This window comes from Megalops cyprinoides, chromosome 4 (genome assembly GCF_013368585.1).
Source record: "Megalops cyprinoides isolate fMegCyp1 chromosome 4, fMegCyp1.pri, whole genome shotgun sequence".
NCBI classification, from domain to species: Eukaryota; Metazoa; Chordata; class Actinopteri; order Elopiformes; family Megalopidae; genus Megalops; species Megalops cyprinoides.
Window position 1 is genome coordinate 25,292,214 of NC_050586.1, and position 23,504 is coordinate 25,315,717.

Consider the following 23,504-nt stretch of genomic DNA (forward strand, 5'->3'; position numbering starts at 1 on the left):
TTATTTATCATTGTATCAGTCACGCTGCATGTTGAAGGCCAGGCCCTTTTTGCAGAAGCTACTTCTCTCTCCCGTGAATGTCACTAAAATGCAAGCGTTCACAATCCAGAGACCAAGGCTGATGCCAAAATCTAAACAGGAGTTTAAAATGTGACTGCATTACAATCCCATTGGTCATGGTTATGGGGGTGATTACACTCCTGTTAGTCATTTTATGGGGTGAGTACAATCCTATTGGTCAGGTTGTGGGGGAGATTACATTCCTATTGGTCAATTTATGAGTGATTATGCTTGTATTGGTCAGGTTATGGGGTCAAGTACACTCCTATTGGTCTGGTTATGGGAATGGGGGTTTGATTCTTCTGACAGCCAGTGACAGTAAAGACCCTGGAAAAGCAGACACCAGCCTGCTCTTTTCCATTTTGTCAAGCTTAAAATAAATACTTTTCACCAGAACATGTTCAAATTGATATAATTATTTCATACAGTAAGGAGGTGAGCTGAGCTATAGAAACTGGTCAAAGGAAAAAATGGCAGCAATTTCTTGATCCTATTGTGATCTTGTCATCCCTTATTCAGCTCTTCAGAGGTAATAGGCTTTTCCATTAACTCCTTTCACATCACTCTAGGGCTTGTGCATGAATGGGGGCACTGAATTAATGTGCTCTGACTGTCCCTGTTTTTAAGCTAATCAACCAATGCTTCTTGTTTCTGTGAACAGTGTCTTAGAGCATGCGAACTGAGCATTTTTGTGCCCCGCTTACATGTCTGATCTACATGGCGGACAAACTCCTTCTTTCAATGGCTATACATTCAGTTGTGTCTGATATGTACATGTTTTTGGGTGATACTATAAACAATGTTTGTCTGGATGGACATGCGCCACACCTCACTCCTTCACTGAAGTGCCATTCTCCCACATGCCCTCGCTGCTGTACTACACTCTCTCAAAAGCAGCACCATGTTGCACACTGACTAGCACCAGGCAGCTCTGAGCACTGGAGAGAGTACCGTCCTAATGGCTCTACGCATCCAAAGATTATCTCCACATGTCAGCAAACATGCAGTATTAATTCTATGACAATCATTTTGAAGAAAGCCAGATGTTTTGAATACAATCTTCACAAAAAATGTCACACTGTACTGCTTGAAAGCCTGCAACTCTGTGTTTGTCCAATCTTATTGCAAACTTGTCTGTCCTGTATGATCAGTGGATAATTTGGGGTTCCTTATCAAACCTACCAGATGACATTACAGTGGTATGCCTAACCCCCAGCTGCCATGTATGCATGCATGCACACACACACACACACACACACTTGCACATCCACACGCACACTCACATGCACACACGGGTACACTCACAGACACGCACACAAACACACACACACAAATACACCACAAATTCTTTTCTGAACAAACAGAATGTATTCTGCAGAGAAAAAAAGCAAATGCACTCTAAAGATGATAAAAGACCTTCATTTTAGGACCAAAACTTCAAGTGCACTGATTATCTAAATTAGCCCACTGGATAAGACAATGAAATGGCCATTTTCTAAGCCCACTGTTGTGAGCAAGTTCTCCCTAATGATTCCACTTCCCCAGCAGCAAGCAGTGGCCCATTTACAGAAAGATGTGGAATTAAAGCAAGCCGAGCTGCAGTGAATTTTCATTATGCTCTCTATTAGGGGCCATAAATTACAGCCATGGACATTAGTTTGGATTGACAATGGATGTTATTCTAAAAATAAAGACAAAAAAGAAGAAAAAAACACAAGAGTACGGCCCATCCAGCAGGAAACATTAGAGAAATTAGCACTGTACCGTCGGTACTCTCTCTCTCCTCTCCTGCCATTTGGAAATATTCGTCCCTGGGAGTTAAATACCCTTTTAGCTCTTACTGTGATTAAGCACAATGTCTAAAACAGCAGCCACATAAAGAACAAAAAAATATCCCAAATTGCATCAATTAGTTTTATTGAATATTTTCATTTCTTCTGTAATAATTAATTTAGACTGGAAAAAAAAACTTGAAAACTCATGACCTTGTCTGAATGTTGAAGTCTGCATTTGCGTAAAAAGGTCAAATTAATTTTTACCACAAAAAGGTCTGCTTTTATGCTGGGTTCTTTCTCTGCTGTGGGACGTCAGACTGAATCAGCCTTCAGTTTCCAACACAGAGAGAAATGCAATGCTTTACGTGCAGGAAAAAGAATTTAACAGATTTAACAGGTTCCAGAAAGCACGTCCTGGGCCTAGAATGAAGATCACATATACAACCCACACCATTCGACCATCAAAGACTAAAGTAATGGAATATGTATACTGTGACTGTAATGATTACAACCAAACCTGCCTCAGTTTGCCAAGCTACTGTAAATAAGGAAAGGTCTTTAAGAACAACGATGATCACAGCATCAGGTGAAGTGAATGCCTATGTCCTCATCAGAACACTTATTTCTTTAGGTCCACCTGACATCTGAAACTATGATGTTGTTGTAATATATTTACGTGAGTGTCTGAACTCAGACACGTTTCCAGAAGGTGGACAGTGAAAGTGAACAGAAGTACAGTAGCTGGAGACATGATGCATCCACACATGCTCTGTGCTGAATACAGTAAAATGGAGTGGAGCGGTCCTGCCTGTCGCTTCAGCAGGATGTGCTCTGCAGGCTGGGTGTCTCCACTGCCTCCTGTGTGTCCATCTGTGCGTATAATTTCTCCACACTATGTGCTCTCACAGCCAGCCATTACCCGCTCCTCCGAGCAGCCAGAGTAATTAACGCATAACAGAGCGATCAAATGCAACGCAGGACACTAATTACGATGTTGAACTTGATTAGCGCGTAATGAATTTGGACAGAAGATTCTCATGCGCGGACAGGGCCGTGCATTACAATGAGGAGCAGCGGTGAGTGCCAAGAAGGAGCGTTCTGGAAAGCAGTCCAGTGGGCATCCACTCTCCCTTGGGAGAGCGCTGCCTGAGGGTGGCCTCTCCAGTCAGTTCCACGGGACAATGCTGGGCTGAGGGCAGAGACAGCTTCCATAGGGAGTACTGCTCTGAGATAAATCCACTTTGGTGAATAATGAGGTGGCTGTGGTGTAGATGCTGCAAATATGTCCACAACACAGACACCACCACATATCACACACTTCAATGCGCACCATGACTGACAGGTTAGCTGCACCACATACTACTGATGGGATTCATAGTTACATTACAGCTCAACCACGAGAGGCCTACAAAGAGTAGACATGCTAAAAAAGAACACTCATTTTAATGGAACCTCTCAAGAAACCAGTATTCTGCTACAGAGGTCTTCAAGTACACTGGATTTTATTTAAATGCTACAAGTGGACAAAACATTTTCTATAAAAATATTCATAAAACTGTGTTTGAAATTAGCGTATATACATATTTGTATAAATTTACATTCTTAAAATACACCTACATATCAAGTTAAGACAAATTACCTTATGATTCTAAAATGTAAATGATCCTTTAAGAACAGGTGAATAACTGATTATTAAACATCCACAAAAAGGAATTCTGAAAAACAACTGTTTCAAGTCTACAGCGGGTAACAGTTAAGAACTGAAACGAACATGAACTGGATCCTGTATTAAAGGATAAACAAATGCCACTGCTCTGGACTATAAGAATAACAGTTTCAAATTCCATGCAGATTTATTTTCTGGTTGAAACCGCATAGTGGGCGACTGATTTAATACCCCTTCACGTTTACATATTTCTACATTTAAAGAAATCTAAACATTATGAGTATATTTTTATGGCAATTGATATTTATAGAAGTAAGGAATTTCTACAATTCCTAGTTATCAGCTACCCTGCCACGTAAAAATGCCACCATTTGTATGAACCTGACACAGTGTGACTGCCTGGGCTAACCATGATGCTTGTCTCTGCAAGAGAGCAGGAGTACTTACAGCTCCAAGCTTCATTTAATTGGGGTTTCCACCCCAAAAGACTACAGTGTAAGATTTAAATATTCATTCCCTAAAGACTTAATCAAGACTTCAACAGACTATACACTATTTTACTTCTTACAAGAGGAGGTAATGATATTCAAGTGATAATCTTGATTTTTAAAAGCACCGTAGCTTTGACAGGCAGAATAAACACCGATCCCAAGAAACAATGAAATTATGATTTTAGGCATGGTCGATTTTAAATGAAACCCTGTACAGAAAAGTGATGCGAGTATGACTCTATCTGGGCTTATCTATACCCACTCAGTACAAAGCCATCTTCCCCAGTACCAGCTCTCACACACACTCACACTCACACTCACACTCACACACTCACACACTCACACACTCACACACTCACACACTCACACACTCACACACTCACACTCACACACTCACACACTCACACACACACACACACACACACACACACACACACACACACACACACACACACACACACACACACACACACACACACCCTGGCCCAACAGCCAGGCACAGATTGTGGCCTCATTACTTCCTTTCACTTCCTGAGATTAAAACACACAAAATAAAATTCTGTCTTCATTTATTCTCAGGTGCAAACATTTTGAGCATATGACAAAACTTTAGCTGTATGTTTGCCCTAAATTATAAAAATATAGCGATTCCCTGTGTGCACGATAATAAGGTTTAGAGTGTGTGTGTTGTTCAGGCTTCAGCGTCTTGTCCAACTGGAGACGCGCCTCTCCAGACCGCTGCAGTTCTCCTCTGTGACCTGATCCACATGCAGGACCTCCGCACTGGGCCCTGTGGGGTCAAACCGCACCGTCATCAGGCAGCACATGTCCACCAGCTCTCTCTGGCAGCGCTGCAGCCCCTCGGTCACGCGGTGCCGCTCAGACGCGTCTTTCTTCAGAGATTTCGACTCGGCCACCGAGAAGCCGATCAAGCCCACCAGAACCTCGTCCGAGAGGCAGACGTCAAGGTAGCCCGTGCCGTCTGAGATGGTGGCTTTAACCTGCCAGACCCCGCTGCTGCTCTGGAGGCTCCCAGTGAGCGTGAAGATAAAGGCTTTCAATCGCACCACCGTGGCGCCGGCCAGGTTCTCCCTCAGCAGCACTGACAGGTAGGTGAAGGGAGGCGTGTTCAGCTCCACACTGATGGCAGGACTCCGCCCACCATCTGCTGAGTCTCCACGTGCCCCACCTGCTACGCCAGGCGCCCTTTCCGAGACAGAGGTGCGAGATAGCTGAAGTGCTGGGGACCCTGAGTGGCACGCCTCCTCCTGTGGGAGAGCTGTCACATCCTCTGCAACATGCGGGTGATGCAAGAGGCCTCTGTTCTGGGCAGCGTTGTTTACTGGCTGCAGGGTGAAAGCAACTCCTCCATTGTCAGGTTTGACAAAGACCTTCTTTTCAATGTTGCTCCCTCTTTGCCCCCCTCCACTGATCGCTGCCGCAGATTCCACCTCCCCACGAGGATGCCCCGCCCCAGACACCACCTCCTCGTGCGGACACCCCGCCCCCTGGGCAGGGCCGAGCTCAGGAGGTTGTTCCTGCAGGGCAATGACCCGGTCAAGCTCCTCTAGAGGAATATCCTCAAATTCTTCGTCCAAAATCTCCAGTGTGACCAGGCCGTCCGTGGCGGAGTCTGATGGTGTCTGTGCCACTGGGACGCTGTGGAGCGAATGATGCCTCTGCGAAGCGATGTGTTGGAGTGAGCCGTCTGAAACCTCACTCCTGCTGCCATAGCCGCTGTCCGGCACTGCCTCCACTCTTGCCATCATCTGCTCATCCTCCTGCAGGCTGGCCAGCAGCTCCTCGTCTGACGGGCCTTCGTCTCCACGATGCGGTGCCCCGCCCCCTTGGGGGGCCTCCTCTGGCAGGCCCAGCACCCTGCACAGCACCCTGCCCTGGAAGTTCTGTCCCTTCAGCTCCTCCACCTCCCCACCCAGCACCCGCACGTTCTCCGGCTTCAGCAAGAGCACGCCCAGCCGACACGCTACTGTCCCCTGGACAAGGATCTTGGTGCCAGGCGGAAGGCTGGCGCTAAGTGCGGGGATAGGCCGGTACTCCATCGCCTCCAGGTCCTGCACCCCATCTGTCACCTTCAGCATCAGCATGCGAGTAGGCGTGGCCTCCCACGGCCGCTGAGAGGCCTGGGTCACCGCAGACACCTGCTCGTTGGTACGGTCCACCCCCCGCCACTGCTGCAGCTGCACGTAGGCGGGCTGGCTGACGTCCAGCAGGGAGTCCACCTGCAGGCAGTAGGAGCCGCTCAGCTCGGCCTTCAGGGCCTGGGACAGGTGAGCCGGGAGCATGGGGTGCGACAGGTCCCGAAGGTCTGTGAGCAGCCACTGCTCCAGGACCTGCGGGTTCAGCCGCGCCTGAGGGACAGAGCCCCCACCCTCTTGCTGCAGCCACTCCACACAGGCCTCCAGCCAGGCATTGGGTGCCTGCACATTCCAGGTGGAGCGCAGCCACACCCCAGCCCTCTGCGCCACGCTCTGTCCATTCATCCTCCGTGGTCTAGATCACTCACTGGGAGAATCCAACAAAAAAACTCTGAAAGGAAAATCAAAAGCAAGGTTTAACTACAAGTTGTAACATTTAGCTAAATGGGTCTTTATGTTTGCACCTGTCAAAAGGACTAGACATATTCAGTTTTGTCAGTGATATTATTCACATATTTTACACACATACAGAGTCATTATTAAGTACCATAGATAACATTTTAAGAGATAGTTGGCTTATATAGTCATAATCTACACCAATTTAAGTAGTTACTTTAAGGTAGCTACCAACCAAACTTTACTGTTGATGGAAACAAGTACTTGGCAAGAAAGCTAGGAAATTATCTTCCTGATTACACTGTCAACTAGCTAGCAAATTCTTGAAACTCCTGAACTGGCTTGAATGTTTTGTAAACTCAGAAAACAGCATGTGACTAGACAAACATGTACCTGCTAGCAACCAAAAATGCGTTAAAAACTGTCAGCAAACCAAAACCCTGATCCAGCTGTTGGTCAGCTAGCCAGCAATATTTTTACTTACTTGTACAATATTTAGTACTTACAACCGTTTATATCAGCGTTCAACATTGCTTTGGCTTGTTAGGGCAGTCCGGCTACTCCGTTTACAAAGCGCCAAAAACCGCAGAGCAAAACATCGCGAGATGAAACGCGGTCAGATACCAGGGGGGCGTTACTGCGTGTATTAATTTCTACGCAAGCAAGCCGAACTGATACCTTTAACTAACAGCATTAACGGCGTCGCCGTACTGCAGAGATGTGTTTTTAAGGTGGTTGGAAAAGAGAGCACAGAAGGAGCTGTGTTAACAGCTTACTTTGTTGACGGTCTACACGCGCATAAATACCTGTAACTCACTTCGCGCCAACCGAACTAGCCACCAGCGGACGGAAATTTGCATTGCGGCACCGCCTTGGTTTTGGGAGACGTTGAGTGACAAGCCTGCTGTCCGTTTATTCTGAGGAGTTTTCCGTTACAACGTCAGCTTCGGCCAATCGCAACGCAGATACAGTGCAAGACCCGTTTCCCAGCTACACCAAGGGTTAACAGTGACTGGTTTATCACAGGACTAGGATTGAAGGAGGCAGATCGGAGTCTGCAGGCAGGTCAGTTGCAAGTGTGCAAATTACACGTTATGTAGAAAAAGAAAACATAGTTTTAGTTGGTGCACCAAAATATGTAAATGCTTCTTGGTTACATGTTCATTTGTACCATACAAAAAACAGTTTCAGATTTCAAGGCTGGCGTTAGTTCGGTTTCGGTGTGAATTTAGCCAGGGTTGCTAGCTCACGTTAGCTGACTTGCTAGCTAAATTACAAAGGTGTATGTTTCTTTGACGTGATACAGAATAATTCACACAGATTTAGTGAGCTACCATAAAATGACTGGCTTGTACAGCCGCGTAATTCAGGATATATTGTAACAAACTGATCTCAGTATCTAACAGTATAGGTAACATTTTACTGGATTGGCAAGATAGAGCTCACGAGAAAGGCATAGCTAACAGATGAAATTATTGGTTAGTTGGGCCTCCCATGGTAACTAAATTATTTTTAAGATATTTACTTTGTAATTTGGCAGACTGTCCATAGTAGTGAGGGACGTGTTGAGTTCAGCTTCAGCCTGAGACGCGTGTGTTCGCTAACATCTTGCCAGCATTATTGTTAGTAAGATTTCATTTATAACCAACCAGCTAGCTACGTCGCCATTTTCCAGGATTTTGGGCCTAGCTTCTGATGTCCCACAACACAGACCGAAAGCTCCGAGTCAGGCAAACATTCTTTGTTTAAAAAAAAACCATGTCCTACTGAATCGCTGAGCAGTAAGCCAGAAGACTTTGTTGTGAACTGTATGAAATTGCATAATCAGCTACAGGAAAATAACATAGATTTTATCTCGCTAAAACATGTTGATAGAGCCACTGTCGAGATTCAGCTAATATCACGTTGCTAATGTTACCATAGCAAACTGGCTTTAGCGGTTTGCTTTGCCGATAAAGCAGCAGCCATTTCAAGTTAACACAAGCACAGAGACCGCATTGGCTTTATTTGTGGGATTCGGAGGGTTTGATACACTTTTTCGCTGGTGCTGATTATCCGACAGACTCTTGGTACAGTGAATGAGTACAAACAATGGCTTCCAGAGACATAGCTAGCCAAACAAAATAGCCATGGCCACTGATAGCTGGTTTGGTATGTACCTGTCTGGCTAGTGTGGACAGACGTACCGCGCCGAGAAATCTGTGCACCAAAATAACCAACATTTGGCGTAAAAATCATATTCTAACTTCAGAAGTGTGGCTTGTTCGTCAAGACATGTTAATATTGTTTACGGAGATGGCCTTAATCAGTTCTCCAGACATTACTTTTTTGCTTGTCGTGTGGCTGTGTACTTGTGAAGAATGTAATGTTATAGAATATAGTATGAAGTGCATAAATGTCCAGTGCGGCTGGCGCCTTAAGACAAAAGTGTAGAGTTTAGTGTAAGTACAGGTACAGTGTTGCCTCACAGATACGAGCTAGCTACGATTGATACGAGGGTGAGAATGGAAGCCCCGATTTACCACAGATGGAGGGAGAAGTGAATTCAGGGCTTCTGCTTTCTTTGTGATAGGTTTGAGCAGCACTCGGAGACCTCTGTAGTTCCGCCCAGGACACGCCCATCTAAACAGCATAAATAGAGGTGAGTGGCGGTGTGTGATTCAGTCTGTCCTCAAGGTGATTGAGTTAGCGGTCCTATCTCCCTTATTATGTGTCCCTACAGCTCTTTCCCAGAGAGAGGACCCACGCTTAATTTTATTGTGCTTATAGGACAATGGAGACTGAAATCGAACAGCAGGAAGAGGAGACCACTTTCAGCAACTCGGAAACTAACGGTATGTCTCCATTTCTGACATATGCTAAACTCAGTATGTTGCCATATGTAGATATATATTTTGAAATTCATGAATGTTTTCAGAGTTTTGTTTCATTTTTATTTGTTTTAGTAAGGAGACAATGGTTAGGTTTGTGTGTCTGTTTTCCTGTAAAATGGCCAGAATGGTATTGTTGAAAGTAATGCCATTTTATTCAATAGATGAGATGTATGTCATGTATTCGGTGACGTGACTGAGACCAGGGAGCCTGTGACTGAGAGCCGCTTAAATTCCAGTTATCAAAAACGAGAGGGATGGGGGCGGACCTTAGTTACCATGGCAGTGTTAGCTGAAACAAAGCAGCCCAGGGAAATTCTTACTTTAGTCTGACTATGCCCATCATTACTGCTGGGCACAGCTTGGGCTGCGGAAAGCACTGCTCAGTCATTTGCCGGTGTCTAGTTATGGTAATGAGACGCTGTAACAGCGTAATTTATGTTACATTGTTGGCTGATCATGGCTGACGGTGTATTTAAGGCTGCTTGCTTGCTTGTATTCCCAGGTAAGCGTCCGGCGGAGGACATGGAGGAGGAGCAGGCCTTTAAGCGGTCCCGAAACACGGACGAGATGGTGGAGCTGCGGGTCCTGCTGCAGAGCAAGGTGAGCCCCGCCCCGCGCATCCCGTCTCGCCGCGGCTCGGCCTTTGCATTGCATCGCTAAACATGGCCTCTGCTCTTCTACAGAATGCAGGAGCTGTGATCGGAAAGGCAGGGAAGAACATCAAAGCCCTGCGCACTGACGTGAGTACAGCTTTACGCAAGAGGCGCATTCAGCGGGTTTTGGCGTGCTTTCAGTCCTTTGAATAAAGTCAGGTGCACACCACTCAAACTACAGGCTTTGAGCTGTACTTGCAGAGCTCCCCGTCCAATGGTTTGGTTGGTGACTAACATGTTTGTAAATTGCACTCCATATGAAAAAACAGACAAATTTAGAACTCGGAACTGACACTGCCTTTATGAATGATTCCTCTCATACAAAATATAAAACTTTTAATTCTATTTATTGTCCAACATTAATTCAAATTGTTTTGCTTTTGTGTGATGCACAGTCAGGGTGACAGTCAGGGGTACAGTCAGCATTTTGCAGATGTAAAAAACATGAGACTGTAGGAATGTTTAGTGTGTCTGTCATTCTACCAGATGGTGCTCTCTCGTAACTTGCACAGATTGTTTGATTTCACCAGCTGTAACTCCCAGACAAGCCAGCCTGGACCTTTTAAGAATTAGGAGTGTGTGTAGCAACCTGCCATCATATCAAGAGACACACGCAACCCCTACATTCTTCTGTGTTTAATTTCAATATCTTAGATTTGTTACCTTACACAGATACCATAGAGCTTACAACAGATAACTGTACCTAGTGTTAAATTAGCTTAAATATGAACTAAATGTGAACTAAAGAGGTGGTGGGCTTATTGTGTTAGCTGGGAGCAACAATGACGAGTCCTAATTAACTATTCATTGTGCAGTACCCTCTATTTGTAAGAATTGCCGAGAAGGATCAGCCAACATTGACAGAATTATTTCTGTACTCAATATTCTGCTTATATGAATCAAGCAATCTGTTTAATAATTTTGGGCTCATTCTCAACATGTAATCTGATGCTCAGTCAACACAATGGTATATCCTCAGCAATAACGCTAAATACAAAATATCTGGAGAAAGATAATTATGCAGTTTACCCAAGTGCCAAGGCTAGGAATAGAAAGGTGCCTTGTACTACTGTTCTGAGTCTACAGTCTGAAGCCAAGGGAGTGCAAGTTAGAGAGTGGGCACTCCAGCGCTGGTCTTGACGCATCGCAGGGGAGAAAATCAAGAGCCAGACAGGAAAGGAATGCTAACCAGCGAGGTGTCTGACCACTCCACTGTGGTGCATCTCAGTGTGGCAGTCATCATGAAATATGCAAAAAATAAGTATAGAGCCCAATTATTTTCTTTTGAAAGAATTTAAGGACACTGACTACATCATAGCATTGTCATGTACGTGTCAGCAATTTGCACAGTGACAAAGAATGTAGGTCATATTTATTTTAATAAGTAGAGGGTTGGGAAGATTTTGAAGGATGTTTCTCAGATTAGAAAAAAACCTATGCAAAAACAAACACCATATCCATTTGTTTATAATTTTGCGTGAAAGAATCATCCACCTTTAGGAGTGAACTAGTCCTATTCAGATGTGATGATGCTGGAGTGTGCGGACATTGTTCATTATAAAATGTGCTCCAGTGAATTGGACGAGTATTCAGTGCTGCTCTTTCTAAAAGCAGCTATAGAGACCTCTCTCCTGTCCTAACTACCAGCTCGAATTTACCAACTCATTTTGGATGTGTGTCTTGTTATTGAGCAGCAAGCTTGCCTGAAATATGAGTAAAAATATTGCTGCATTTATTGCTTGGCAAATTTCTAGCTTTGTGTCAAGTAATTAGGAAATGGGAAATTACATACCTGTTAGGTTAAGATGCATAAACAGAGGGACCATAAGAAGAAGAATGTTGGGTTGTTTGAATGTTGCTGGTTTACTGTATGCCTTCGCTGCCTTCAGGTGGGAGCAGCTACAGCTGCTTTTAGGGGAAGCTGTAAAGGAAGTGTTTGGGAGGCAGTGATGCTGCAGGGTCTTCTCACACATATTCTCAGACAGATATTCTCTCCAGTGGTCTGTGAACTGTTTGTGTGCGCGTGTGCGTGTGCCCGCGTGCACGTATGTGTATGTGAGTGTGCTTGCATCTGTGTGTGTGTGTGCGCGCGCACACGCGTGCATGTGTGGGTGGGGGGGAGGGGGGCAGTGGGGTACATCCTGTCCTTTTCATGTTTCATGCCTGTAATAATTTATGGCTGCTAGTTGGCTACTGTAACTTGTCTGTAGTTACTATAATCTTGGGGGGGTCCTGCTGCCACCACATCAGCTTCCAAAAACATGAAGTGCTCCCCCGCAGCCACTCCCCTGAAGCTGGTCCCCCACCCGCAGCAGCCCCCAGGGTGGTCAGGGCAGGTCCAGTGTGAGCGCAGCACAGCGCAGTGAGGACTGTTTTCACTGCTAGTGTCTCTTTCCTGAGAGTGTAGACAGGAGTGCACCCTGTATTAAAATGTATTCCTCTTCCCCCTCTTCCCTCTCCTTTATTTTTTTATTTTTGGCCACCTTCCTCCGTTGCCCATGTACTGGATCGACATGCCCCTGCTGGCCCACCATCCGCCCCTGAACGCCCACCTGACACCCTGGTTGGCCATGCCCATAAACGTGCCCCTCCCCAAACCGGGCACCTTACTTGACATCTTGTGATTGAATGCCCTTGCCCAATGCCAACCTCCACGACCCCTGCAGTACAATGCCAGTGTATCAGTCCCAGACAGCAGTGGCCCAGAGCGGTATGTCCCACCGGTTATTGCCTCACTGCCTGATTAGAACAGCCAACAAATGTCTTTGATAACCTGCCTTTTTATTTCATTTGAGTTCTTGATTATAGTTTCCCCCTTTTCAACAACAGTGTACTTTTCTGTTTAATTTTCTGTCTTATCTCCCCTCCCCCCATTAAGTCTCCATTTTGAGCCTTTTGTCGCTGAAAGTCTCTGTGTACCTGCGTCTGCCCACACAGAGAAACACTACTTCATCATGAATGGAAGGAGCACAGCTTCCAATGTTGCATTTTTTGCGTTATTAATCGTGAATTGTTGAAGCAGTCTTTCTCGCTCTGTCTTGTGCCCCCCCCCCCCCCATCCCCCAACATCACCTGTCCATCATGTGAGGAGAAGCTGTTGCTCGTTTGTGTCTCATTCTCTGCTGCCTCTCTGGTCTCACTGGGTCCCCCCCCCCCCCTCATCCTGCTCCAGCCCCACTGCTGCCTCTCTCTCCTGCACCCCAGCCTTCTCTGTCAGATACGCTTGCGTCACCATGGTGATAGCGAGTTTTTTTTCCCCCCTTATTTTCCCCCCAAAATTTTCAGGTATTGGGGTTTGGCAGCATTGTCTCAGATCTCATTGCTCCATTTCAGACTCCGCTCGGCGAGTGCATGTCTGCCTCTCCTCTTTCACGCTGGTCTCTGTTGGGAACCTTGAATGTCTTTCAGTTCTTACATGGTTAATGTGATTTGCTCCTGTGCTTTCTCCTCTAGTGTTTGTGTTCTCTTTATCTGAAGTATTTCTTTCCTTCCCTTTTTTTTTTTAAATCCTGTTGAATTTTCCGTTGTGGGAATCCTGGGCTGGAAATGATCTCTCCGTAGCATCCTGAGTGTGAGCGCGGACATTGACACCATCGGAGAGATCCTGCTGAAGATCATTCCCACGCTGGAGGAGGTGAGGACGCCCTTCAACTCCAAGAAAGACTGCTGGTGGTTTAGGTTGGATAAGTTGGCATATGCGAAATACCAGCATTATAGCGGGATTGTATGTGTGTGTTTGTGCGTGTGTGTGTGTGCACGTGCATGTTACAGTACCAGCACAATAGAGGGGTTGATTGTGTTTGTGCGTGTGCGTGCTGCATGTGTGTTACATTACTAGCACTATTGTGGAATTGACTGTGTGTGTGTTGTAGTACCAGCACTATAGCGGGATGGACTTTGATTGTGAGCTGCGCCTGCTGATCCACCAGAGCCTGGCTGGAAGCATCATTGGGGTCAAAGGAGCCAAAATCAAGGAGCTGAGAGAGGTGACTCTTCTTACAGTTCTTATTGCAAACACAGACATGCCCATTTGAAATGCATATGTGAACAAGAGCCTTTTCATCTGTTGGATTTAACCCCCTGGTGTGTTATTTGAGTGGTAAGCAGTGAGAGATTTATTGGGTGTACGGGCCAATCGGGGATATTTAAGAGGCCCTGAGCAGTTTGGTCCAAACGTGGGAGAGGTGGGGATTGGAGGGGTGTGGTGGAGGCTGTGTCTCTGTGTGGTGCTGCCTCTCGGGCAGTGAGGGGTTAATTCAGGGTTTTGGCTGTCTGACGGTCCTCTCTCCCTCTCAGAACACTCAGACCACCATCAAGCTGTTCCAGGAGTGCTGCCCCCACTCCACAGACCGCGTGGTTCTGGTTGGGGGGAAGCCGAGCCAGGTGGTGGAGTGCATTAAGATCATGCTGGAGCTGATCGCTGAGGTGGGTCTGCCTGGCAACACCAGCTTCCCCTTTCTGCATCTGATTAACCCTTGCAGGCTCAGCTGCAGTCACAGTAGAAAGGCATTAACAGAATATCTGCTGCCTGGGTCTTGCAGCACTAACTTAATGTGAGGGTCTGTGTGATGTCTCAGTTCCTGTATGTGAATCCAGACGATGTCTTATTTCCTGTATGAGAGTCGGTGTGATGTCTCCTTTCCTTCACTGCAGGCCCCTATTAAAGGCCGCGCGCAGCCCTACGACCCCAACTTCTACGACGAGACGTATGACTACGGTGGCTTCACCATGATGTTCGAGGAGCGCGGACGGCGGCCCATGGGGTTCCCCATGCGGGGGCGCGGCGGCGGCGGCTTCGACCGCATGCCCCCCAGCCGCGGCAGCCGGCCCATGCCCCCCTCCCGCAGGGACTACGACGATATGAGTCCACGGCGAGGACCGCCCCCTCCCCCCCCAGGGAGAGGGGGTAGGGGAGGCAGCAGGGCCCGCAATCTGCCCCTGCCGCCTCCACCGCCCCCTAGAGGAGGGTAAGAGTGCCCGCGCCTACAGACTAACTGAACGGAGACGAGGCTGCTTGTCTGGAGCCGCAAGAACTGGAGTTTTAAAATATGCGCTTTGCCTTTTCTGTCCTGATAACTGGCTCATTTTATAGTGTAGATTTAACATCTTATCTGCAGTTACCGTGTTGTTGCTCATACATTTCCTGCTATTCATTCTGGCATCGTTGTTGGCATTGTGTGGGGTCTCTCTCTCCCTCTGTCTCATCGCCTTGTACCTCGCAGTCATGTGTCCTGTTCTCCTAAAGCTCAAACAGCACACAGCTGTGTGGCTCCTCAGAGCTCTGCCGTTCACACGCTTCTCTGAACCCCGTTTTCAAATTGCTTGCAGAGAAGACCAGTTCTACGAGGCCTATCGAGGCAATGCTGACGACAGACCAACGTAAGTCATCTCATCCACAGCTGCACTCACGGTGGAGATCACTGATCTGGGAATAGTGTTGGCCTTAAATGTCTGGTGCTAAAGGTGCCACTGCAGATTTCTTCACAGATCCAGGCACAATGGTGGTGTTTAAGCTCAGGGGGAGTACTGCTATGGTACAGGGCTCTGTGCCTGGCCCTACACTGCTTGTCTCAGTCATCACTAACTCCCTGTCCACCATGCACCCGCCCCTCCATGTTGGTATGGAGTGCGTATATTTTAAAACTCCCAGTGTGTGTGACTGTGTGCGGGGTTGTGCTGGAGTTGGGGGGGGGGGGGGGGGGGGGGAGTTCCAGGGAGCTGATGTGGTGGTAAGGGTGTGTGCTGTCCTGGCTCCCTTTGAACATGTCTTTCCCCTTCTGTGTCTGCAGTAATGACAGAAGAGGCAGACCCGGTGATCGCTACGACAGCATGGTGAGTTCCCTGGAACCCCACAGCCATTTTATACAAGAGGCTAGGTCACCTCGGGAGAGAAGCATTCTGGGAGCTGTGGTTCAGAATTCTGGGCATTTGACATGCTCGTACGAGAGCTCGTACTGCTGGGGTGCCTCTCAGAGCCCGCTGTTCTGCCTGCCGTTGCTAGGCAACGGATTTTTTTTAATCACTTGTTGTCCTGGCAACGACGGAGCAGCATAATACGCACATGAAAGCCATGAATCCCCACAATGCAGGACCTGGGGCCAATTGTTACCTAATAAGCTAAAGTCAAGGGTAATGCTGTCTCTCTGTTAGCGAATGATGTCAGGAATAATACTCTCCCTGTGTTAGCAAATGATGTCAGGAATAATACTCTGTTATGAATGATGTCAGGAATAATCTTCTTCCCCTCTCTCTCTCTCTCCCTTGTCCCCTATGAAACAGAGTGGAGGTGGATATGGTGAGTACTTTGTACACACGATGGTTTAATGTGCAGATGAAGTTGCTGGAGAATGAGACGATTGGTCACTCTGTTCTCTTCTTCTCTGGTGAACAGACAGCAGCTCATCCTGGGAGCCCTATCAATCTGGTAAGTCACCCTGCTCCAGCATCCGTTAGTTCTGATCCGATTAGGAGACGCAAATGGCTTTCATCCTGCATCGTTAAAAGTTCCAAAATGTGAAATGTCAAAACTTTTTACGTCTTCCCCCTCCTCTCTCCCGGTGTCTGTTAGGGGGGCGTGGTTCTTATGGTGATATTGGAGGTCCAGTTATCACCACACAAGTGACCATCCCAAAAGATGTGAGTACTGTATGAGGGTACGGGGTGGGGTCGTGAAGTGCCTCTGGGGTCACTTGTTGCCATGGTGATACACGCGTTGTCCTCCTTTTAGTTGGCGGGATCCATCATTGGAAAGGGAGGCCAGAGGATCAAGCAGATCCGCCATGAGTCTGGAGCATCCATCAAGATCGACGAGCCCCTGGAGGGGTCTGAAGACCGCATCATCACCATCACAGGCACTCAGGACCAGATCCAAAACGCACAGTATCTATTGCAGAATAGGCAAGTGCTAGATGCTTTGTATGAGTGATTGTACCTGCACCCAGCCAGTTTACCTCCTCCCTCTGCTGTCATTTTTTTTATTCTTCACACCCTCCTCTGTTGATACTTTCTGTCCTGTCTTTGCTAATGTCCACTAACAGCTCCTCCTGGCGTCTGTCATGGGGAGAGTGCTCTCTGGTGAAATTGCTGTAGGTTTTATATTAAAAGTTTTAAAAAGAGACTGAAATGAGGTGACAAGGGCAGTGAAGCTTTGAGCAGGACGTGGGGACAGCTGGCCTCGTTCTGTGTGGAAGACTAGTGATTTTGTTGTTTTTAGTTGGATGAATTGACAACAAATCACAGTCTGCCCTATGGCACAGGCCTCTCCTCAGCTGGCAGCATTTCACTCTACTAACCCCTGACAACCCCTTCTCCCCCTGAACCCTAATAACAAACCCTCCTTCAGGTGACCTGCAGCACTGACCACCCCCCAGCTCTGATAGTAATCCCCCTGCATAACCCACTCTAACAGTGTGCACTCTGATAGAGATCTTCTTCTAACAGTGTGCAGTCTGATAGATATCCCCTTCTAACATTGTGCACTCTGATAGATATCCCCGTCTAACATTGTGCACTCTGAAACACATCCCCCTGTCATCTGAGTACACCCCCTCCCCTGCAGAAGACTCAGCTCCCCCTGTAATCTCCTGCCTGCCTTCTCTCTCTCTGATTGACTTGTGAATTCTCTCCTGTTTTATTTTTTTTTTTTACTGTTTTATATTTCAGTGTGAAGCAGTACTCTGGTCGCTTCTTCTAAAGGAGGAGAGTAAGATTGATGGAAAACCGCCCTGCTTGTTTTGTCCCTGCTTCTGTTATAAAGAGAACATTCCTCAGCGTTAGGTAGATGTTCTGCATTCAGGGTGCAGTTCCCACTCAGCTTCTTTTCCATACGCTGCACCATTTTAATTACAGACCTTCAGCTCAGACTTTTTCACAATGGCAGCAGAATGACTGGATTTTTTTTCCTCAGCTTTTTCTTAGTTTGTACCGGTTCTGCAAGTGTAGTATAATTGTGTGTGCGTTTGTGTGGGTGTGTGTGTGTGTGCGCGTGTGTGTGTACTCTGTATGGGCGAAAACCAGGCCACATCCATTCAGCGTAACGTGCAGAATGTTACCTTGTTTTGTACGGAATATTTTACCATTTTTAAAATAAATTGAGGAGAATTGTTCTTGCTGATTTTCAGTTCACAAAAATTACGAGGGGCTGTATAAATGTAAATATACAGTGGTTATTTCTAAGAGTTTTATAGGATTTGAATTTCCATGAAATTTCCTTTCTTCCTCTGTGGGCTATATTCTAATGGACTGATTGGACCAAAAATGGGGAAGGGTTGCCTCCAAGCCCATGTGTCATGACTATAACTGTTTGTTTTTAATGTCTGTGTGATATCAGACCAGATTTGTGCTTTTGTTTCTCCTTCATAAGACTGTGTGAAATTCATACCACTGAAACGGAACCCAGCATCCAGGCTCACACCTGTTCTCCAGGACTGTCGTGTGTTTAAATGTTTGGACAGTGATTCCGCATGAGCGTGCCTGGTGCGGGTCTGGTATAGGCAGAAGCTGCAGTTTGCTGTAGAGCTCTCTCTCTCTTTTTCTCTGTAATAAAGTTCATGCCACCTTTTACATCCTTCACTCCCAGTATGTGCCTCTGCAGACTCCGCACCACAACCTCATGTCCTCTGCTCTTTCCCATATGCAAACACCAGTTTTACATGTTTGTACATGCACATAAACAAAATTTAAAAATTAATACTGGCATTACCATTACATTGCTGTCATTCAGCAGAAACATGCGAGTACAAAGTGGAATGAAAAGTACCAGCAGGAGACTTTGAGTCATATTCAAACGTGTGCTGAGATCACAAGTGTGTACCTGGTTCAGGGCACAAGTGCAACACGATATACCCTACAGTGGGACTGCACCAGTCCAAGTAGAAAGCTACCCTGTAGTAAAACTTCAGCATATGAAATTGCACCCGAAGGGAACTGAAGATCACACCTGGGTAATTGGAAATGATGCCTCTGAAATTAAATGTTGAAGATCATTACAATGATTGTAATATGTGAAATAAGGCACTGCTGTAGACCACTGTGCAGCCATCATCTGAACAAAACTACAGCAGCAATTTGCTGAAGAGCTGTGCTGTTGCAGAAAGTTGCTTGGATAGAATCCTGTGTTGTCTTTTTTTTTGTACTTTTTTAAAATTTATACTTTGGTGCCCGTTTACAATTGTGTGGGCTTTATGAGGCAAAGCAGATTTCTTGGGTACCTAACATTGCGCGCTTGTTACATGAAGGCTTACATGTTTATTCATGTCATTTTTTTCTCGGCGGTGTTTAAGCCTGTGGGAAGGTAGGTATGTGTAGCACTTTCACGTAATGATGCTGCGTTGATCGTACTCCAAAATCTCGACTAAAAAGGTCTTGAATGGTTTCTCCCCCTAAGCAATCCCAGCAACGGCGGACAAAATAAGATCGTTTTTAGAGAGCGGTCAATTCCATCCAAACTACCGCACAATTTCGTTGCGACACCCACGCGCAGCTGCACAATAAATGGATTTGTTGTTAATGAGTAATGAGTTCTGCAAGAGTGGTTTAAAATACGTACACGCAGATGTATAAACGTTAATTTATACAGCAAAAAGATAGTCGCAGTGAGGGCATGTCCTTCCTAAAGAACTAGAGGACTACAACTAGCAGGTTAATGTTTCGCAGAGAGCGATGGTAGCTATACAGCCCCGTCGCCGCCTACATGGCAGAGCGAATGAACTGTGCTGCTTATTGGACACACAAGTCAGGTGGCCGGATGTTAAGGAGAGTAGCCCGCGCATGTTTGGTAAGTCGGTACGTATGTGTGTTCTGATCTTAAAGAGTAGTAAAGAATACCTATCTGGTTATCCTCAGTTGTCTCTTTCAGCTGAGGATGAATCCTGGTGCATTGGTTTCTTTGGAACAAACTGCAGAGTTTACCGGAGGTTATTTTGTTGTACGCACTACGATGTATGTTTATCGTTTATTTTCACAGTTGACAGTAAGCAATGGTACTTTTAGCGACCGAATTGTCTTTAGCATTACACATAAGCAAAAGAAAAAGAACAGCACAAAGTATTTTCTACGGAATACTCATTTAATTGTAAACAGCGCGTATGGATTTCAGAAAGTATTGTTCTGAAAATTTTGCTTTGTCAGATATTGGCTAATCATTACCCGTGCTCTTTGGAACCTTGTTTTCTGGGCAAAGGGAAGACTGCCACACGTCTGTATTTAACAAACTGACTGCAATTAAACAATTACAAACAGATAATGGCAATCACAATGAACCTGATTAGAAATGAAACTGATTAAGTGAGACCTGTCCATTGCTAACGTGGTAAATTGAAAACCAAGTGAGATTAGGATCCTCAGTGACACATTTAAACATTCAATACACTTGATAATCAAATACAACATCAATAGTGTTTGGGGTCAGGGGAGTGCTCTCCTTCACAGTTCAGCACCATAGATTTAGTGTGAGATGTTGGAACAAATATCAGAGGCAGGACTGGTGCTGCAGAGACTGCCTGCAGTGACCAGTGTTGTCCTGCAGGGTAACCAGAGTGCTCCCCTGAGAGTGGAATGGAGGCCCCGCTACCCCCTCGTGAGTCTGGGCGCTGGATTGCAGAACGGAGCCAAGATGTGTTCATTGAGGAAGAGGGCGTGAGGAAGATTGCGGAGATGCTGTACACGTTACGCAGCTGCGAGGAGTTCACGCCACAGGGCTGGAAGAAGATGAACCCTTTGGCTCCCTCCTGGGATTCGGACCATGCCATAAACTGGGTGTTTGTGGTTGACACCATGAACTTCTCCTTCTGGCCTGATCATCCAGACCAGCAGTGCACCGTTACTCACAAGGGCAAAACTTACAGCGGCTACATGGCTCTCTGTGCCGCCATCACCAGGGCCATGGATGAGGGTGAGGACCACAGCCATGAGCTGCTCTGTGCGCAACTTGCTTAAGTAAGGCTATAGGGAACACTGTCCATGTCACTCCTATGGAGCACAAATACTCTTCTCAGTTCACAGATATTCCACACACTCCTATGGAGAGTAAAGACAAATATTCTGCTCAGTCCTGTGGCAAGTAACCACAGATACTTTACGTTCTGTATGGAAGAAATCGATATTTTCATCAGTTCTGTAGGTGTAGATGGACTGTTGCTTTTGCCATGCTAGAAATGCTCTTTCTCTATCTGAACATGAGAGCCAGAAGCGGGTGTGTAACACAGGACTGTCTCTCTGCAAACTGCATCATGGAATATCTGCTGGTAACCTTAGTAACCATGTGCCTGCTCGGCACAGGCCTGCCCATCACAGATGCTTCGTACTTCGCCAGCATTAGCCTGGAGGAGCTGAAGCACGTCCTGCGGTCCGACAATGACACGCCGATGCCCATGCTGGGGGAGCGGCACCGCGCCCTGACGGAGGCGGGGGCTGTCCTGCTGCGCTACGGCGGCTCCCTTCGCGACTTCATGCGCAAGGGCAACAACGACGCCGAGCAGCTGGTGAAGCACATCGTGGAGAGCCTGCCCTCTTACCGAGACGAAGCCACGTTCGAGGTGAAGCGCGCACCTGACCGCACGCTCGCTTCATGCAGGTGTCATGTGTCGTGACGTCGCTGTCACACGATCCGCATTGCGACCTCATCTCTCTGTTGTTGCTGTAGCTCACATCCTGTGGTGCCAAGCCACTTTCAAAGAAACTGAGAAATAGACCTTTGTTTCCAGTCTCAGTTGCAAGTCAGGTTTACAGAGGCTTTGGAAAGTATTCAGACCCCTTTACTTTTTGCACACTTTGCTGTGTTATGGACTTACTCTAAAATTGATTAAACGTATTCTTTGGGATGTCAGTTTACACATAATAACCCATAATGACAAAGCAAAAACATTTTTAGCAGTGTATGTCAGACCAAAAAAAAGCCATGAAGGGGTCTGAATACTTTCCAACTCTGCTGTGCATACAATGCTAATTATCGGAGAAAGCTAATTTTAATTTTTGCTAGTGGTCTTAGATTGCCCTCTGCTGAGAAGTATCCAAAATGCAGTCTGATGAAATTCACTTTGCTGTAATCCTGTGGGCTGATAACCCTATTATTGCTTCTTTCAGGGTAAAAAGGTTGCCTTTTATAAGAGAGCGCAGATCCTGGTGGCGGATTTCTGGGGTATAATGGAGGCGCAAGGCGAGGCCAACATTCCCAACCTGAACTACTTGACCATGTTTGCAGACTACAGAGTACCGCAGGCCCTAGTCCACCTGGGGGCGCTGCGCTACTCGGATGCACTCATGAACACCCTGAAGGAAGGTTGGTTGCAAAGTGCCATATATGCACATGTTTAAATGTATGAATAGAGTAATCATTTAACTAAGACAAACACTCAGCTGCACCTCATTGCTGTTTTATCACAAAGCACTCCTGTTCAAAGGGCAGCCAAGCTACGGGCCTGCGAATATTTATAGACTGCAGACTGCATATATGTGTGTATATGTGTATGTGTGACTCCTCTCTCTCTCTTTCGTAGGAATTGTTCTCCCGCCAGGGGACCGGAGGGAGGTGGAGATTCGAGGCTGCTCCATCTGGTGTGTGGAGAGGATCAAGGCTCACTTGTGGAGCCTCATTGAGCAGAGGGATGGGAAACGCAGTGAGGAGATCAACTCGGCCATCATTGATTTCTTCCTGTGGCCCTATGCCAAAGAGCATCACATGGAGATGGCTCATATCCCCATCCACCACACACGCACCATTTATTACTGACTCACACACGCTACATACATTACACACGCATACACATTCACACATACTGTGATGGCTTGGAATGCCACTGTGTGGTAGTGCTGCTCTATGGTGAATAAAAATGTTTGAAAGTCCAAAGATGTCTGTCGAGTAAGTTTACATTTGTGCTGCTGTCTCTGAAGTTTCAGTTTGTGACTTAAGTTCATTAAATACTATGCATTTCTGAAAAATATCTCAATTAATGCATGTTAGTGCATATCTTTTTGTACTGGTTCACTCAGTCACACAAAACAAATGCAGTTATTCTTTAGATGTTGGGTATTTACACAGCCACACCACAGTGCACAGGCCAGACTGGGAACATGTCATAGTGCTAATCTAAAGCAGAGGCTACCAAGTGGCTCGGTCAGTAAGATGCTTGATCTGATTGCTACAGCCAGGGTTTGAAACTGGCCATGTCATCTACACATGGACTGCGAGCCCTTAGCAACACGACTAATCAGCTTAGTCCTGCCAGGGACAGAGCTAGGTGCACTGGCCAGGGATTCCTCGTCTCACCACTCTCAGGCACCTTGCAAGTCATCACCTTGCAAATAGCACCAAATGTGTGAAAAACATCCATTGGCTGCATGTGAGTGTATCGGAGGATTGCATTCATTTCACTTCAGCACTCTTGCAGGGGTGCGTATTGTTACGGTGAGATGAGCCTGATGTACAACTGGCAGTTC

General features: G+C 46.4%; 3 protein-coding genes across 10 annotated transcripts; 2 read left to right on the plus strand and 1 right to left on the minus strand.

The window, feature by feature from the left end:
* Positions 1 to 4,520: 4,520 nt before the first annotated feature.
* Positions 4,521 to 7,106, minus strand: rmi1 (RMI1, RecQ mediated genome instability 1, homolog (S. cerevisiae)). The gene is made up of 2 exons (XM_036527960.1): positions 7,029 to 7,106; positions 4,521 to 6,539 (listed from the first exon to the last, which is right to left on the minus strand). Exon 2 carries the CDS (start codon positions 6,491 to 6,493, stop codon positions 4,691 to 4,693), a length of 1,803 nt encoding a protein of 600 aa, XP_036383853.1. The 5' UTR covers positions 6,494 to 6,539; positions 7,029 to 7,106; the 3' UTR covers positions 4,521 to 4,690.
* Positions 7,107 to 7,554: 448 nt separating this feature from the next.
* Positions 7,555 to 18,665, plus strand: hnrnpk (heterogeneous nuclear ribonucleoprotein K). 3 transcript variants are annotated; one of them, XM_036527087.1, is made up of 17 exons: positions 7,555 to 7,609; positions 9,117 to 9,185; positions 9,267 to 9,378; positions 9,920 to 10,017; positions 10,101 to 10,157; positions 12,737 to 12,780; positions 13,632 to 13,704; positions 13,943 to 14,056; positions 14,367 to 14,495; positions 14,724 to 15,037; positions 15,399 to 15,449; positions 15,860 to 15,902; positions 16,350 to 16,365; positions 16,462 to 16,494; positions 16,639 to 16,706; positions 16,798 to 16,967; positions 17,733 to 18,665. In XM_036527087.1, exons 3-17 carry the CDS (start codon positions 9,318 to 9,320, stop codon positions 17,761 to 17,763), a joined length of 1,302 nt encoding a protein of 433 aa, XP_036382980.1. In that variant the 5' UTR covers positions 7,555 to 7,609; positions 9,117 to 9,185; positions 9,267 to 9,317; the 3' UTR covers positions 17,764 to 18,665. The 3 variants fall into 3 exon arrangements, with proteins under 3 accessions (XP_036382980.1, XP_036382979.1, XP_036382981.1); XM_036527086.1 differs by having other exon boundaries at positions 9,314 to 9,378; XM_036527088.1 differs by lacking the exon at positions 15,399 to 15,449 and having other exon boundaries at positions 9,314 to 9,378.
* Positions 18,666 to 19,775: 1,110 nt separating this feature from the next.
* Positions 19,776 to 22,905, plus strand: c4h9orf64 (chromosome 4 C9orf64 homolog). 6 transcript variants are annotated; one of them, XM_036526775.1, is made up of 5 exons: positions 19,776 to 19,853; positions 20,563 to 20,961; positions 21,348 to 21,604; positions 22,152 to 22,347; positions 22,565 to 22,905. In XM_036526775.1, the coding sequence occupies exons 2-5, from the start codon at positions 20,625 to 20,627 to the stop codon at positions 22,795 to 22,797; spliced, it is 1,023 nt and encodes a 340-aa protein (XP_036382668.1). In that variant the 5' UTR covers positions 19,776 to 19,853; positions 20,563 to 20,624; the 3' UTR covers positions 22,798 to 22,905. The 6 variants fall into 6 exon arrangements, with proteins under 6 accessions (XP_036382668.1, XP_036382667.1, XP_036382671.1 ...); XM_036526774.1 differs by having other exon boundaries at positions 19,805 to 19,853; positions 20,596 to 20,961; XM_036526777.1 differs by having other exon boundaries at positions 19,831 to 19,845; positions 20,596 to 20,961.
* The last annotated feature ends 599 nt before the right edge of the window (positions 22,906 to 23,504 follow it).